The sequence below is a fragment of the Nerophis ophidion genome, linkage group LG26 (genome assembly GCF_033978795.1).
Source record: "Nerophis ophidion isolate RoL-2023_Sa linkage group LG26, RoL_Noph_v1.0, whole genome shotgun sequence".
NCBI lineage: Eukaryota > Metazoa > Chordata > Actinopteri > Syngnathiformes > Syngnathidae > Nerophis > Nerophis ophidion.
This window is the reverse complement of record NC_084636.1, coordinates 31,347,462-31,366,588: the sequence shown is the minus strand read 5'-3', so window position 1 is coordinate 31,366,588 and position 19,127 is coordinate 31,347,462. Positions and strand designations below refer to the sequence as shown.

The 19,127-nt window shown below is 30.0% G+C and overlaps 1 protein-coding gene across 1 annotated transcript in view; it reads right to left on the bottom strand.

Annotated features, from left to right (window-relative positions):
• The window catches only part of LOC133543619 (gamma-aminobutyric acid receptor subunit gamma-3-like), a 109,409-nt gene that overhangs the window by 10,632 nt on the left and 79,650 nt on the right, over positions 1–19,127 (bottom strand). The window contains exon 7 of the mRNA XM_061888301.1: positions 2,963–3,115. Within this exon, the coding sequence (XP_061744285.1) occupies positions 2,963–3,115 (153 nt within the window). The remainder of the gene's footprint in view (positions 1–2,962; positions 3,116–19,127) is intronic.

The following is a 19,127-nucleotide window of genomic DNA, read 5'->3' as shown; positions in this document are numbered from 1 at the left end:
ACTATAATAATTAATAATAATACAAAACTATAATAATAATAAACTATAATAATAATAAATAATAAACTATAATAATAATAAACTATAACTATAATATGTATAAACTATATTAATAATAAATAAACTGTAACAACAAATAATAATAATAATACATAATAAACCATACATCCATTTCTGCCACGACAACAGCCACAACAAAAACAACAACTACAAATAAAACAACCACTACCACGACAACAACCACAACAAAAATGACCACCACCACCACAACAGCCACACTAAAACAACCACCAACACCACCACAACAACAACCACTACCACCCCGACAACCACCACTACACCAACAGCCACAATAAAAACAACCACTACCACGACAACAACCACCACTAGAAGACAAACAAACACCACCACAACAACAAAAACAACCAACACCACCACGACAACAGCCACAACAAAAACTACAACCACAACAAAAATGACAACTACAACAAAATCAACCACCACCACCACAACAAAAACAACCACCACCACGACAACCACCACCACCATGAAAACAACCACTACCACGGCAACAGCCACAGCAAAAACAACCACCACCACGACCATGACAACAACCACAACCAAACCAACCACCACCACAACAAAAACAACCACCACCACGACAACAGCCACAACAAAAATGACAACCAAAACAAAAACAAACACTACCACGACAACATCCTCCACCACAACAAAAGCAAACAACACCATAACAACAAAAAAGACCACCACCATGACAACCACCACCACCACGACAACAACCACCACCACGACAACAGCCACAACAAAAATGACAACCACAACAGAAACAACCACTACCACAACCTCCACCAAAACAAAAACAACCACCACCATGACAACAAAAACAACCACCACCATGACAACAACCACAACCAAAACAACCACCACCACGACAAAAATGAAAACCACAACAAAAACAACCCCTACCACGACAACAACCTCCACCACAACAAAAACAAGCACCATTATGACAACAAAAACAACCACCACCACCATAACAACCACAACCAAAACAGCCACCACCACGACAACAGCTACAACAAAAACAACCACTACCACGGCAACAGCCACAACAAAACAACCACTACCACAAAAAAACAACTACCACAACACATGACAATAACCACAACCAAAACAACCTTGACACAAAAAACACTACCACCACCACCATGACAACAACCACAACCAAAACAACCACCACCACAACAAAAACAACCACCACAACAAAAACAACCACGACCACAGCCACAACAAAAATGACAACCAAAACAAAAACAACCACTACCAAGACAACAACCTCCACCACAACAAAAACAACCACTACCATGACAACAAAAACAACCACCACCACGACAACCACCACCATGACAACAACCACAACCAAAACAACCACCACAACGACAACAGCCACAACGAAAACAACCACTACCACGACAACAGCCACGACAAAACAACCACTACCACAAAAAAAAAAAACTACCACCACACCATGACAATAACCACAACCAAAACAACCATGACACAAACAAACACTACCACCACCACGACAACAACCACCACCACAACAAAAACAACCACCACCACATCAAAACAAAAACACCAAAAATGACAACCAAAACAAAAACAACCACTACCACAACAACAACCTCCACCCCAACAAAAACAACCACCACCATGACAACAAAAACAACCACCACCACAACAACCACCGCCACCATGACAACAACCAAAACAACCACCACCACGACAACAGCGACAACAAAAATGACAACCACAACAGAAACAACCACTACCACGACAACAACCTCCACCACAACAAAAACAACCACCATCATGACAACAAAAACAACCACCACGACGACAACCACCACCACCATGACAACAACCACAACCAAAACAACCACCACCACGACAACAGCCACAACAAAAATGACAACCACAACAAAAACAACCACTACCACGACAACAACCTCCACCACAACAAAAACAAGCACCACTATGACAACAAAAACAACCACCACCATGACAACAAAAACGACAACAAAAACAACCACCACTATGACAACAAAAACAACCACCACCACCATGACAACAACCACAACCAAAACAACCACCACCACCACGACAACAGCCACAACAAAACAACCACAACAGAAACAACCACCACCACACCATGACAATAACCACAACCAAAACAACCATGACAACAACAACAAACAAAAACAACCCTGACAAAAACAACCACCACCACCAGGACAACAACCACCACCACCATAACAACCACAACCAAAACAAACACAACAAAAACAGCCACTACCACGACAACAGCCACAACAGAAATAACCATGACAACACCCACGACAACATCTACAACAACAAAAAACACCACCACGATAACAGCCACCACAAAAAAAACCACTGCAACAGCCACAAGCAAAACAACCACGACAAAAACAACCACTACCACTGCAACAGCCACAACAAAAACAACCACCATCGCCATGATAACAGCCACAACAACATCTACAACAACAAAAAACACCACCACGATAACAGCCATGACAACAGTCACAAGCAAAACAACCACGAAAAAAACCACCACTACCACGGCAACAGCCACAACAAAAACAACCACCACAACAAGAAAAAAAAACACATTAACAACCCCAACCATAACAAATGACATCAAGAACCACCACAATAACAACAACCGCAGTAAAAACAAGAAGCACGATAACCACCAAAACAACAAAGAGAGAGAAGAAGCAGGTGGAGTGAGTCAAGTTGCCAGCAAGATGAGATAAGGGAATGAGAAGGCAGCAGCAGACAGAGCATGACCAACAACAACAACAACAACAACAACAACAACAACAATAACAACAAGAAGGACAAGAAAAGCAACCTAAAGCAGTCCTGGCAGGAGTGGCGTCCTTCTTGATCCAGAAGGAGACCCAGGACAGAACCACAGTCAGGATGCAGGGAATGTAGGTCTGGATGGTGAAGTAGCCCATACGCCGACTCAGCTCAAAATACACCGTCATCACCACGTAGTCACCTGCATGTACACACCACTTACTGTACTATACCCTAGTAGTAGTATTAATAGTAGTCACCAGCTTTAAAGTTATTTTAGTCATCTAACAATATCTATACCCAGCATCTAGCACAGGGGTGCCCACACTTTTTCTGCAGGCGAGCTACTTTTCAATTGACCAACTCGAGGGGATCTACCTCATTTATATATATCATTTATATTTATTTATTTATGAAAGAGACATTTTTGTAAACAAGTTAAATGTGTTTAATGATAATACAAGCATGTGAGTTTGTCTTGCAGCACTGGATCCGACTGGAGCTCTTCCCAGACGTCCTGGTGCACCGGCTGAAGATGGTGGTGGACCCAGCAGACAGCAGCTACATGCCCTCCCTGGTGGTGGTGTCGGGTAAAAGCAACATTTCAACATTCTTATCGCCGTCACTATCAAATTAAAGATGCGGGCCATTTTGACATTTTGTCATTTTTAAAACCAATACAATATTTATTGTAACCATAGGGGTTCCCCTTCCTTTTGGTGACCGTTAAAGTTCCTGGGGACCCAAAAGGGTCTTAGTCATTTAAATTTTTAAATTAAGTCAGGAGTGCCCACACTTTTTCTGCAGGCGAGCTACTTTTCAATTGACCAACTCGAGGGGATCTACCTCATTTATATATATCCTTTATATTTATTTATTTATGAAAGAGACATTTTTGTAAACAAGTTAAATGTGTTTAATGATAATACAAGCATGTGTAACACATATAGATGTCTTTCTTTCACAAAGACAAGAATATAAGTTGGTGTATTACCTGATTCTGATGACTTGCATTGATTGGAATCAGACAGTAATGATGATAACGCCCACATTTTCAAATGGAGGAGAAAAAAAGTTGTCCTTTCTGTACAATACCACATGAAAGTGGTTGGTTTTTGGCATCTAATTCATCCAGCTTCCATACACTTTACAAGAAAAACATTGGCGGCAAATTCCGTAGCTTGCTTGATTGACATTCACGGCACCCGAGGGTCTTGTGAGATGACGCTGGCTGCTGCCAGTTCATTATTATGAAAAAATGACAGAGAGGAAGGCGAGAAACACTTTTTATTTCAACAGACTTTCGCGCCGTCCCGTCCGTCAAAACTCTAAAGGCCGACTGCACATTTCCTATCTTCACAATAAAAGCCCTGCTTCATGCTGCCTGCGCTAACAAAATAAGAGTCTCAGAAAGCTGGCGTGCACAAGTGATGTGCACGCCAGCTTTCTGAGGGATCGCTTGTGCACGCCAGTTTTCCGAGACTCTGTATTTAGTTAGCGCAGGCAGCATGAAGCAGGGCTTTTATTGTGAAGATAGGAAATGTGCAGTCGGCCTTTAGAGTTTTGACGGAAGGTACGGCACGAGAGTCTGTTGAAATAAAAAGTGTTTCTCGCCTTCCTCTCGGTCATATTTTCATAATAATGATCTTGCAGCAGCCAGCGTCATCTCACAAGACCCTCCGGTACCGTGAATGTCATTTAAGTGACGTCTTGGTGAAGATTGATGATCACTAATTTTTAGGTCTATTTTTTTTAAAAGCCTGGCTGGAGATCGACTGACACACCCCCCGCGGTCGACTGGTAGCTCGCGATCGACGTAATGGGCACCCCTGCTCTAGCATTTCAAGTAATGTAGTCGTAGTGATATTGTACAAACCCTGTTTCCATATGAGTTGGGAAATTGTGTTAGATGTAAATATAAACGGAATACAATGATTTGCAAATCATTTTCAACCCATATTCAGTTGAATATGCTACAAAGACAACATATTTGATGTTAAAGGCCTACTGAAACCCACTACTACCGACCACGCAGTCTGATAGTTTATACATCAATGATGAAATATTAACATTGCAACACATGCCAATACGGCCGGTTTAGTTTACTAAATTGCAATTTTAAATTTCCCGTGAGGTATCCTGTTGCAAACGTCGCGGAATGACGTCACCGGTGGTAGCCGACATGTTCTCCCAGCACCACTCACAGCTAAAAGTAGTCCGTTTTTATCGCATAATTACACAGTATTCCGGACATCTGTGTTGCTGAATCTTTTGCAATTTGTTCAATTAATAATGGAGACATCAAAGAAGAATGATGTAGGTGGAAAGCGGTGTATTGCAGCCGGCTGTAGCAACACAAACACAGCCGGTGTTTCTTTGTCTGTTGTGAAGCTTTAATATGGAACGGAGCGGTCAAGTAAACATGTTTCTCTACCACATGTCAACCGGCAGGTTTCGGTGAGGAAATGGTGGTAATAAGTCGGCTCTTACCGTAAACATGAGCGGAGCTTGTCTCGTTCTTCCTGCAGCTGTCAAAGAGGCAGCTGCGACTTTCTTGGCTCCTCCATGGCTTCCCTCAGAGACACTGATGGTCACCACCCCCCTCCAACTGTCAGGTATGACTATATAATCTCACTAAAACACTAGTAACACAATAAGCAGATAAGGGATTTTCCAGAATTATCCTAGTAAATGTGTCTAATAACATCTGAATCGCTCCCACTGCCAGCTTTTTTTTCTTTTTTATTCTAGTCCTTCACTCTCACTATCCTCATCCACAAATCTTTCATCCTCGCTCAAATTAATGGGGGAATTGTCGCTTTCTCGGTCCGAATCGCTCTAGCTGCCGGTGGCCATGATTGTAAACAATGTGAGGATGTGAGGAGCTCTACAACCAGTGACATCACACGCACATCGTCTGCTACTTCCGATAAAGGCAAGGCTTTTTTATTAGCGACCAAAAGTTGCGAACTTTATCGTCGATGTTCTCTACTAAATCCTTTCAGCAAAAATATGGCAATATCGCGAAATGATCAAGTATGAGACATAAAATGGACCTGCTATCCCCGTTTGAATAAGAAAATCTCCTTTCAGTAGGCCTTTAAAACTGATAAAAAAACATTTTTGTTGCAAATAATCATTAACTTTAAAATTTGGTGCCAGCAACATGTGACAAAGAAGTTGGGAAAGGTGGCAATAAATACTGATAAAGTTGAGGGATGCTCATCAAACACTTGTCTGGAACATCCCACAGGTGTGCAGGCTTTTCACTGAGATTACTCAGTGAGTTTATATATAGTAGATATTTACTGTAAGCATTAAATAATAAAAGACAAATAATAATTCGACTAGTTTTTTACATTTTATTGACTTAGACCCTTTATGGCCCCCGGGAGCCTTAAAGGTAAAAAAAAATAATCCATATATTTTGTTATGGTTTGAAAATGAAAAATATCAAAATGGCCCCTGCATGCCTTAATATTCCTGTGTGTGGCCCTCAGTGGAAAAAGTTTGGACACCCCTGCTGTAAGTAATGTAGTAGTAGTGATATTGTACAAGTAATATATTGTAAGTAATGTAGTAGTAGTGATATTGTACAAGTAATATATTGTAAGTAATGTAGTAGTAGTGATATTGTACAAGTAATATATTGTAAGTAATGTAGTAGTAGTGATATTGTACAAGTAATATATTGTAAGTAATGTAGTAGTAGTGATATTGTACAAGTAATATATTGTAAGTAATGTAGTAGTAGTGATATTGTACAAGTAATATATTGTAAGTAATGTAGTAGTAGTGATATTGTACAAGTAATATATTGTAAGTAATGTGGTAGTAGTGATATTGTACAAGTAATATATTGTAAGTAATGTAGTAGTAGTGATATTGTACAAGTAATATATTGTAAGTAATGTAATAGTAGTGATATTGTACGAGTAATATATTGTAAGTAATGTAGTAGTAGTGATATTGTACAAGTAATATATTGTAAGTAATGTAATAGTAGTGATATTGTACAAGTAATATATTGTAAGTAATGTAGTAGTAGTGATATTGTACAAGTAATATATTGTAAGTAATGTAGTAGTAGTGATATTGTACAAGTAATATATTGTAAGTAATGTAGTAGTAGTGATATTGTACAAGTAATATATTGTAAGTAATGTAGTAGTAGTGATATTGTACAAGTAATATATTGTAAGTAATGTAGTAGTAGTGATATTGTACAAGTAATATATTGTAAGTAATGTAATAGTAGTGATATTGTACAAGTAATATATTGTAAGTAATGTAGTAGTAGTGATATTGTACAAGTAATATATTGTAAGTAATGTAATAGTAGTGATATTGTACAAGTAATATATTGTAAGTAATGTAGTAGTAGTGATATTGTACAAGTAATATATTGTAAGTAATGTAGTAGTAGTGATATTGTACAAGTAATATATTGTAAGTAATGTAGTAGTAGTGATATTGTACAAGTAATATATTGTAAGTAATGTGGTAGTAGTGATATTGTACAAGTAATATATTGTAAGTAATGTAGTAGTAGTGATATTGTACAAGTAATATATTGTAAGTAATGTAATAGTAGTGATATTGTACAAGTAATATATTGTAAGTAATGTAGTAGTAGTGATATTGTACAAGTAATATATTGTAAGTAATGTAATAGTAGTGATATTGTACAAGTAATATATTGTAAGTAATGTAGTAGTAGTGATATTGTACAAGTAATATATTGTAAGTAATGTAGTAGTAGTGATATTGTACAAGTAATATATTGTAAGTAATGTGGTAGTAGTGATATTGTACAAGTAATATATTGTAAGTAATGTAATAGTAGTGATATTGTACAAGTAATGTATTGTAAGTAATGTAGTAGTAGTGATATTGTACAAGTAATATATTGTAAGTAATGTGGTAGTAGTGATATTGTACAAGTAATGTATTGTAAGTAATGTAGTAGTAGTGATATTGTACAAGTAATATATTGTAAGTAATGTAGTAGTAGTGATATTGTACAAGTAATATACTGTAAGTAATGTAATAGTAGTGATATTGTACAAGTAATATATTGTAAGTAAGTATCCATCCATCCATTTTTCTACCGCTTGTCCCTTTTAGGGTCGCGGGGGGCGCTGGAGCCTATCTCAGCTACCATCGGGAGGAAGGCGGTGTACACCCTGGACAAGTCGCCACCTCATCGCAGGTAGACAGACAACATTCACACTCACATTCACACACTAGGGCAGGGGTCAGCAACCCGTAGTAGTGATATTGTACAAGTAATATATTGTAAGTAATGTGGTAGTAGTGATATTGTACAAGTAATATATTGTAAGTAATGTAGTAGTAGTGATATTGTACAAGTAATATACTGTAAGTAATGTAGTAGTAGTGATATTGTACGAGTAATATACTGTAAGTAATGTAGTAGTAGTGATATTGTACAAGTAATATATTGTAAGTAATGTAGTAGTAGTGATATTGTACAAGTAATATATTGTAAGTAATGTGGTAGTAGTGATATTGTACAAGTAATATATTGTAAGTAATGTGGTAGTAGTGATATTGTACAAGTAATATATTGTAAGTAATGTAGTAGTAGTGATATTGTACAAGTAATATACTGTAAGTAATGTAGTAGTAGTGATATTGTACGAGTAATATACTGTAAGTAATGTAGTAGTAGTGATATTGTACAAGTAATATATTGTAAGTAATGTAGTAGTAGTGATATTGTACAAGTAATATATTGTAAGTAATGTAGTAGTAGTGATATTGTACAAGTAATATACTGTAAGTAATGTAGTAGTAGTGATATTGTACAAGTAATATATTGTAAGTAATGTAGTAGTAGTGATATTGTACAAGTAATATATTGTAAGTAATGTAGTAGTAGTGATATTGTACAAGTAATATACTGTAAGTAATGTAGTAGTAGTGATATTGTACAAGTAATATACTGTAAGTAATGTAGTAGTAGTGATATTGTACAAGTAATATATTGTAAGTAATGTAGTAGTAGTGATATTGTACAAGTAATATATTGTAAGTAATGTAGTAGTAGTGATATTGTACAAGTAATATACTGTAAGTAATGTAATAGTAGTGATATTGTACAAGTAATATATTGTAAATAATGTAGTAGTAGTGATATTGTACAAGTAATATACTGTAAGTAATGTAATAGTAGTGATATTGTACAAGTAATATATTGTAAGTAATGTAGTAGTAGTGATATTGTACAAGTAATATATTGTAAGTAATGTAGTAGTAGTGATATTGTACAAGTAATATACTGTAAGTAATGTAATAGTAGTGATATTGTACAAGTAATATATTGTAAGTAATGTAGTAGTAGTGATATTGTACAAGTAATATACTGTAAGTAATGTAGTAGTAGTGATATTGTACAAGTAATATATTGTAAGTAATGTAGTAGTAGTGATATTGTACAAGTAATATACTGTAAGTAATGTAATAGTAGTGATATTGTACAAGTAATATATTGTAAATAATGTAGTAGTAGTGATATCCCTCCGGGTACTCCGGCTTCCTCCCACTTCCAAAGACATGCACCTGGGGATAGGTTCATTGGCAACACTAAATTGGCCCTAGTGTATGAATGTGAGTGTGAATGTTGTCTGTCTATCTGTGTTGGCCCTGCGATGAGGTGGCGACTTGTCCAGGGTGTACCCTGCCTTCCGCCCGATTGTAGCTGAGATAGGCGCCAGCGCCCCCCGCAACCCCGAAGGGGAATAAGCGGTAGAAAATGGATGGATGGATGGATAGTGATATTGTACAAGTAATATACTGTAAGTAATGTAATAGTAGTGATATTGTACAAGTAATATATTGTAAGTAATGTAGTAGTAGTGATATTGTACAAGTAATATACTGTAAGTAATGTAGTAGTAGTGATATTGTACAAGTAATATATTGTAAGTAATGTAGTAGTAGTGATATTGTACAAGTAATATATTGTAAGTAATGTAGTAGTAGTGATATTGTACAAGTAATATACTGTAAGTAATGTAATAGTAGTGATATTGTACAAGTAATATATTGTAAATAATGTAGTAGTAGTGATATTGTACAAGTAATATATTGTAAGTAATGTAGTAGTAGTGATATTGTACAAGTAATATATTGTAAGTAATGTAGTAGTAGTGATATTGTACAAATAATATATTGTAAGTAATGTAGTAGTACTGATATTGTACAAGTAATGTATTGTAAGTAAAGTAGTAGTAGTGATGTTGTACAAGTAATATTTTGTAAGTAATGTAGTAGTAGTGATATTGTACAAATAATATATTGTAAGTAATGTAGTAGTACTGATATTGTACAAGTAATATATTGTAAGTAATGTAGTAGTAGTGATATTGTACAAGTAATATATTGTAAGTAATGTAGTAGTAGTGATATTGTACAAATAATATATTGTAAGTAATGTAGTAGTACTGATATTGTACAAGTAATATATTGTAAGTAATGTGGTAGTAGTGATATTGTACAAGTAATATACTGTAAGTAATGTAGTAGTAGTAATATTGTACAAGTAATATATTGTAAGTAATGTAGTAGTAGTGATATTGTACAAGTAATATATTGTAAGTAATGTAGTAGTGATATTGTACAAGTAATATATTGTAAGTAATGTAATAGTAGTGATATTGTACAAGTAATATACTGTAAGTAATGTAATAGTAGTGATATTGTACAAGTAATATACTGTAAGTAATGTAGTAGTAGTGATATTAGACAAGTAATATATTGTAAGTAATGTAGTAGTGGTGATATTGTACAAGTAATATATTGTAAGTAATGTAATAGTAGTGATATTGTACAAGTAATATACTGTAAGTAATGTAGTAGTAGTGATATTGCACAAGTAATGTATCGTAAGTAATGTAGTAGTAGTGATATTGTACAAGTAATATATTGTAAGTAATGTAATAGTAGTGATATTGTACAAGTAATATATTGTAAGTAATGTAGTAATAGTGATATTGTACAAGTAATATATTGTAAGTAATGTAATAGTAGTGATATTGTACAAGTAATATATTTTTAGTAATGTAGTAGTAGTGATATTGTACAAGTAATATACTGTAAGTAATGTAATAGTAGTGATATTGTACAAGTAATATACTGTAAGTAATGTAGTAGTAGTGATATTGTACAAGTAATATATTGTAAGTAATGTAGTAGTAGTGATATTGTACAAGTAATATATTGTAAGTAATGTAGTAGTAGTGATATTGTACAAGTAATATATTGTAAGTAATGTAGTAGTAGTGATATTGTACAAGTAATGTATTGTAAGTAATGTAGTAGTAGTGATATTGTACAAGTAATATATTGTAAGTAATGTAATAGTAGTGATATTGTACAGGTAAAATATTGTAAGATTGTACAAGTAATATATTGTAAGTAATGTAGTAGTAAGTAATGTAGTAGTACTGATATTGTACAAGTAATATATTGTAAGTAATGTAGCAGTAGTAATATTGTACAAGTAATGTAGTAGTGATAGTCATCATTGTCACCGATGTCCCACTGGGTGTGAGTTTTCCTTGCCCTTATGTGGGCCTACCGAGGATGTCGTGGTGGTTTGTGCAGCCCTTTGAGACACTAGTGATTTAGGGCTATATAAGTAAACATTGATTGATTGATTGATATTGTACAAGTAATATATTGTAAGTAATGTAGTAGTAGTGATATTGTACAAGTAATATATTGTAAGTAACGTAATAGTAGTGATATTGTACAAGTAATATATTGTAAGTAATGTAGTAGTAGTGATATTGTACAAGTAATATATTGTAAGTAATGTAATAGTAGTGATATTGTACAAGTAATATATTTTAAGTAATGTAGTAGTGATATTGTACAAGTAATATATTGTAAGTAATGTAGTAGTAGTGATATTGTACAAGTAACATATTGTAAGTAATGTAGTAGTAGTGATATTGTACAAGTAATATATTGTAAGTAATGTAGTAGTAGTGATATTGTACAAGTAATATATTGTAAGTAACGTAATAGTAGTGATATTGTACAAGTAATATATTGTAAGTAATGTAGTAGTAGTGATATTGTACAAGTAATATATTGTAAGTAATGTAATAGTAGTGATATTGTACAAGTAATATAGTAGTGATATTGTACAAGTAATATATTGTAAGTAATGTAGTAGTAGTGATATTGTACAAGTAACATATTGTAAGTAATGTAGTAGTAGTGATATTGTACAAGTAATATATTGTAAGTAATGTAGTAGTAGTGATATTGCACAAGTAATTTATTGTAAGTAATGTAGTAGTAGTGATATTGTACAAGTAATATATTGTAAGTAATGTAGTAGTAGTAATATTGTATCAAGTAATGTATTGTAAGTAATGTAGTAGTAGTGATATTGTACAAGTAATATATTGTAAGTAATGTAGTAGTAGTGATATTGTACAAGTAATATATTGTAAGTAATGTAATAGTAGTGATATTGTACAAGTAATATATTGTAAGTAATGTGGTAGTAGTGATATTGTACAAGTAATATATTGTAAGTAATGTAATAGTAGTGATATTGTACAAGTAATGTATTGTAAGTAATGTGGTAGTAGTGATATTGTACAAGTAATATATTGTAAGTAATGTAGTAGTAGTAATATTGTACAAGTAATATATTGTAAGTAATGTAATAGTAGTGATATTGTACAAGTAATATATTGTAAGTAATGTAGTAGTAGTGATATTGTACAAGTAATATATTGTAAGTAATGTAGTAGTAGTGATATTGTACAAGTAATATATTGTAAGTAATGTAGTAGTAGTGATATTGTACAAGTAATATATTGTAAGTAATGTAATAGTAGTGACATTGTACAAGTAATGTATATATGTATGTATATTATGTGTGTATGTGTGTATATATGTATGTATATTATATATGTGTGTACGTGTATATATGTATATATATAATATATGTGTGTATGTGTATATATGTATGTATATTATATATGTGTGTACGTGTATATATGTATGTATATTATTTATGTGTGTACGTGTATATATGTATGTATATTATATATGTGTGTATGTGTATATATGTATATATATAATATGTGTGTATGTGTATATATGTATGTATATTATACATGTGTGTATATATGTATGTATATTATATATGTGTGTATGTGTATATATGTATGTATAATAAAAAATGTGTGTATGTGTATATATGTATGTATAATAAAAAATGTGTGTATGTGTATATATGTATGTATATTGTATATGTGTGTATGTGTACATATGTGTGTACGTGTATATATGTGTGTGTACGTGTATATATCTGTGTATGTGTATATATGTATGTATATTATATATGTGTGTATGTGTATATATGTATGTATAATAAAAAATGTGTGTATGTGTATATATGTATGTATATTATATATATGTGTATGTGGATACATGTATGTATAATAAAAAAATGTGTGTATGTGTATATATGTATGTATATTATATATGTGTGTATGTGTATATATGTATGTATAATAAAAAATGTGTGTATGTGTATATATGTATGTATATTATATATGTGTGTACGTGTATATATGTGTGTATGTGTATATATGTGCATATATGTATATATATTATATATGTGTGTATATGTATGTATATTATATATGTGTGTATGTGTATATATGTATGTATATTATATATGTGTGTATGTGTATATATGTATGTATATTATACATGTGTGTATGTGTATATATGTATGTATATTATATATGTGTGTATGTGTATATATGTATGTATATCATATATGTGTGTATGTGTATATATGTATGTATATTATAAATGTGTGTATGTGTATATATGTATGTATATTATACATGTGTGTATGTGTATATATGTATGTATATTATACGTGTGTGTATGTGTATATATGTATGTATATTATATGTGTATATATGTATGTATATCATATGTGTGTGTGCGTGTATATATGTATGTATATTATATATGTGTGTACGTGTATATATGTATGTATATTATATATGTGTGTACGTGTATATATGTATGTATATTATTTTTGTGTGTACGTGTATATATGTATGTATATTACATATGTGTGTATGTGTATATATGTATGTATATTATATATGTGTGTATGTGTATATATATATATATGTATATTATATATGTGTGTATGTGTATATATGTATGTATATTATATATGTGTGTATGTGTATATATGTATGTATATTATATATGTGTGTATGTGTATATATGTATGTATATTATATACGTGTGTACGTGTATATATGTATGTATATTATTTATGTGTGTATGTGTATATATGTATGTATATTACATATGTGTGTATGTGTATATATGTATGTATATTACATATGTGTGTATGTGTATATATGTATGTATATTACATATGTGTGTATGTGTATATATGTATGTATATTATATATGTGTGTATGTGTATATATGTATGTATATTATATATGTGTGTATGTGTATATATGTATGTATATTATATATGTGTGTATGTGTATATATGTATGTATATTATGTGTGTATGTGTATATATGTATGTATTTTATATATGTGTGTATGTGTATATATGTATGTATTTTATATATGTGTGTATGTGTATATATGTATGTATATTATATATGTGTGTATGTGTATATATGTGTGTATGTGTATATATGTGTGTGTGTGTGTGTGTGTGTATATATATGTATGTATATTATATATGTGTGTATGTGTATATATGTATGTATATTATATATGTGTGTATGTGTATATATGTATGTATATTATATATGTATGTATATTGTATATGTGTGTATGTGTGTATGTGTATATATGTATGTATATTATATGTGTGTGTATGTGTATATATGTGTGTATGTGTATATATGTATGTGTATTATATATGTGTGTATGTGTATATATGTATGTGTATTATATATGTGTGTATGTGTATATATGTATGTATATTATATATGTGTATGTGTATATATGTATGTATAATAAAAAATGTGTGTATGTGTATATATGTATGTATATTATATATGTGTGTACGTGTATATATGTATGTATATTATATATGTGTGTATGTATATTATATATGTGTGTATGTGTATATATGAATGTATATCATACATGTGTGTATATGTATATATGTATGTATATTATATATGTGTGTATGTGTATATATGTGTGTATATTATATATGTGTGAATGTGTATATATGTATGTATATTATATATGTGTGTATGTGTATATATGTGTGTATGTGTATATATGTATGTATATTATATATGTGTGTATGTGTATATATGTATGTATATTATATATGTGTTTATGTGTATATATGTATGTATATTATATATATGTGTATGTGTATATATGTATGTATATTATATATGTGTGTATGTGTATGTATGTATGTATATTATATATGTGTGTATGTGTATATATGTATGTATAATAAAAAATGTGTGTATGTGTATACATGTATGTATATTGTATATGTGTGTATGTGTATATATGTGTGTATGTGTATATATGTATGTATATTATGTGTGTGTATGTGTATATATGTGTGTATGTGTATATATGTATGTATATTATATGTGTGTATGTGTATATATGTGTGTATGTGTATATATGTATGTATATTATATATGTGTGTATGTGTATATATGTATGTATATTATATATGTGTGTATGTGTATATATGTATGTATATTATATGTGTGTATGTGTATATATGTATGTATAATAAAAAATGTGTGTATGTGTATATATGTATGTATATTATATATGTGTGTATGTGTATATATGTATGTATATTGTATATGTGTGTATGTGTATATATGTGTGTGTGTGTATATATGTATGTATATTATATGTGTGTGTATGTGTATATATGTGTGTATGTGTATATATGTATGTATATTGTATATGTGTGTATGTGTATATATGTACGTATATTATATGTGTGTGTGTGTATATATGTATGTATAATAAAAAAATGTGTGTATGTGTATATATGTATGTATATTATATATGTGTGTATGTGTATATATGTATGTATATTATATATGTGTGTATGTGTATATATGTATGTATATTATATATGTGTGTATATGTATATATGTATGTATATTATATATGTGTGTATGTGTATATATGTATGTATATTATATATGTGTGTATGTGTATATATGTATGTATATTATATATGTGTGTATGTGTATAAATGTATGTATAATAAAAAATGTGTGTATGTGTATATATGTATGTATATTATAAATGTGTGTATGTGTATATATGTGTGTATGTGTATATATGTATGTATAATAAAAAAATGTGTGTATGTGTATATATGTATGTATATTATATATGTGTGTATGTGTATATATGTATGTATATCATATATGTGTGTATGTGTATATATGTATGTATATTATGAATGTGTGTATGTGTATATATGTATGTATATTATACATGTGTGTATGTGTATATATGTATGTATATTATACGTGTGTGTATGTGTATATATGTATGTATATTATATGTGTATATATGTATGTATATAATATGTGTGTGTGCGTGTATATATGTATGTATATTATATATGTGTGTATGTGTATATATGTATGTATATTATATATGTGTGTACGTGTATATATGTATGTATATTATTTTTGTGTGTACGTGTATATATGTATGTATATTACATATGTGTGTATGTGTATATATGTATGTATATTATATATGTGTGTATGTGTATATATATATGTATATTATATATGTGTGTATGTGTATATATGTATGTATATTATATATGTGTGTATGTGTATATATGTATGTATATTATATATGTGTGTATGTGTATATATGTATGTATATTATATATGTGTGTATGTGTATATATGTATGTATATTATGTGTGTATTTTATATATGTGTGTATGTGTATATATGTATGTATATTATATATGTGTGTATGTGTATATATGTGTGTGTGTGTGTATATATATGTATGTGTATTATATATGTGTGTATGTGTATATATGTATGTGTATTATATATGTGTGTATGTGTATATATGTATGTATAATAAAAAATGTGTGTATGTGTATATATGTATGTATATTATATATGTGTGTACGCGTATATATGTATGTATATTATATATGTGTGTATGTATATTATATATGTGTGTATGTGTATATATGAATGTATATTATACATGTGTGTATATGTATATATGTATATATGTATGTATATTATATATGTGTGTATGTGTATATATGTATGTATATTATATATGTATGTATATTGTATATGTGTGTATGTGTATATATGTGTGTATGTGTATATATGTATGTATATTATATGTGTGTGTATGTGTATATATGTGTGTATGTGTATATATGTATGTGTATTATATATGTGTGTATGTGTATATATGTATGTGTATTATATATGTGTGTATGTGTATATATGTATGTATAATAAAAAATGTGTGTATGTGTATATATGTATGTATATTATATATGTGTGTACGCGTATATATGTATGTATATTATATATGTGTGTATGTATATTATATATGTGTGTATGTGTATATATGAATGTATATTATACATGTGTGTATATGTATATATGTATGTATATTATATATGTGTGTATGTGTATATATGTGTGTATATTATATATGTGTGTATGTGTATATATGTATGTATATTATATATGTGTGTATGTGTATATATGTGTGTATGTGTATATATGTATGTATATTATATATGTGTGTATGTGTATATATGTATGTATATTATATATGTGTTTATGTGTATATATGTATGTATATTATATATGTGTGTATGTGTATATATGTATGTATATTATATATGTGTGTATGTGTATGTATGTATGTATATTATATATGTGTGTATGTGTATATATGTATGTATAATAAAAAATGTGTGTATGTGTATACATGTATGTATATTGTATATGTGTGTATGTGTATATATGTGTGTATGTGTATATATGTATGTATATTATGTGTGTGTATGTGTATATATGTGTGTATGTGTATATATGTATGTATATTATATGTGTGTATGTGTATATATGTGTGTATGTGTATATATGTATGTATATTATATATGTGTGTATGTGTATATATGTATGTATATTATATATGTGTGTATGTGTATATATGTATGTATATTATATATGTGTGTATGTGTATATATGTGTGTATGTGTATATATGTATGTATATTATATGTGTGTATGTGTATATATGTGTGTATGTGTATATATGTATGTATATTATATATGTGTGTATGTGTATATATGTATGTATATTATATATGTGTGTATGTGTATATATGTATGTATATTATATATGTGTGTATGTGTATATATGTATGTATATTATATATGTGTGTATGTGTATATATGTATGTATATTATATATGTGTGTATGTGTATATATGTATGTATAATAAAAAATGTGTGTATGTGTATACATGTATGTATATGTGTGTATGTGTATATATGTGTGTATGTGTATATATGTATGTATATTATATGTGTGTGTATGTGTATATATGTGTGTATGTGTATATATGTATGTATATTATATGTGTGTATGTGTATATATGTGTGTATGTGTATATATGTATGTATATTATATGTGTGTGTATGTGTATATATGTGTGTATGTGTATATATGTATGTATATTATATGTGTGTATGTGTATATATGTGTGTATGTGTATATATGTATGTATATTATATATGTGTGTATGTGTATATATGTATGTATATTATATATGTGTGTATGTGTATATATGTATGTATAATAAAAAATGTGTGTATGTGTATATATGTACGTATATTATATGTGTGTATGTGTATATATGTATGTATAATAAAAAATGTGTGTATGTGTATATATGTATGTATATTATATATGTGTGTATGTGTATGTATGTATGTAAGTATATTGTATATGTGTGTATGTGTATATGTGTATGTATATTATATATGTGTGTATGTGTATATATGTATGTATAATAAAAAATGTGTGTATGTGTATATATGTATGTATATTATATATGTGTGTATGTGTATATATGTATGTATATTATATATG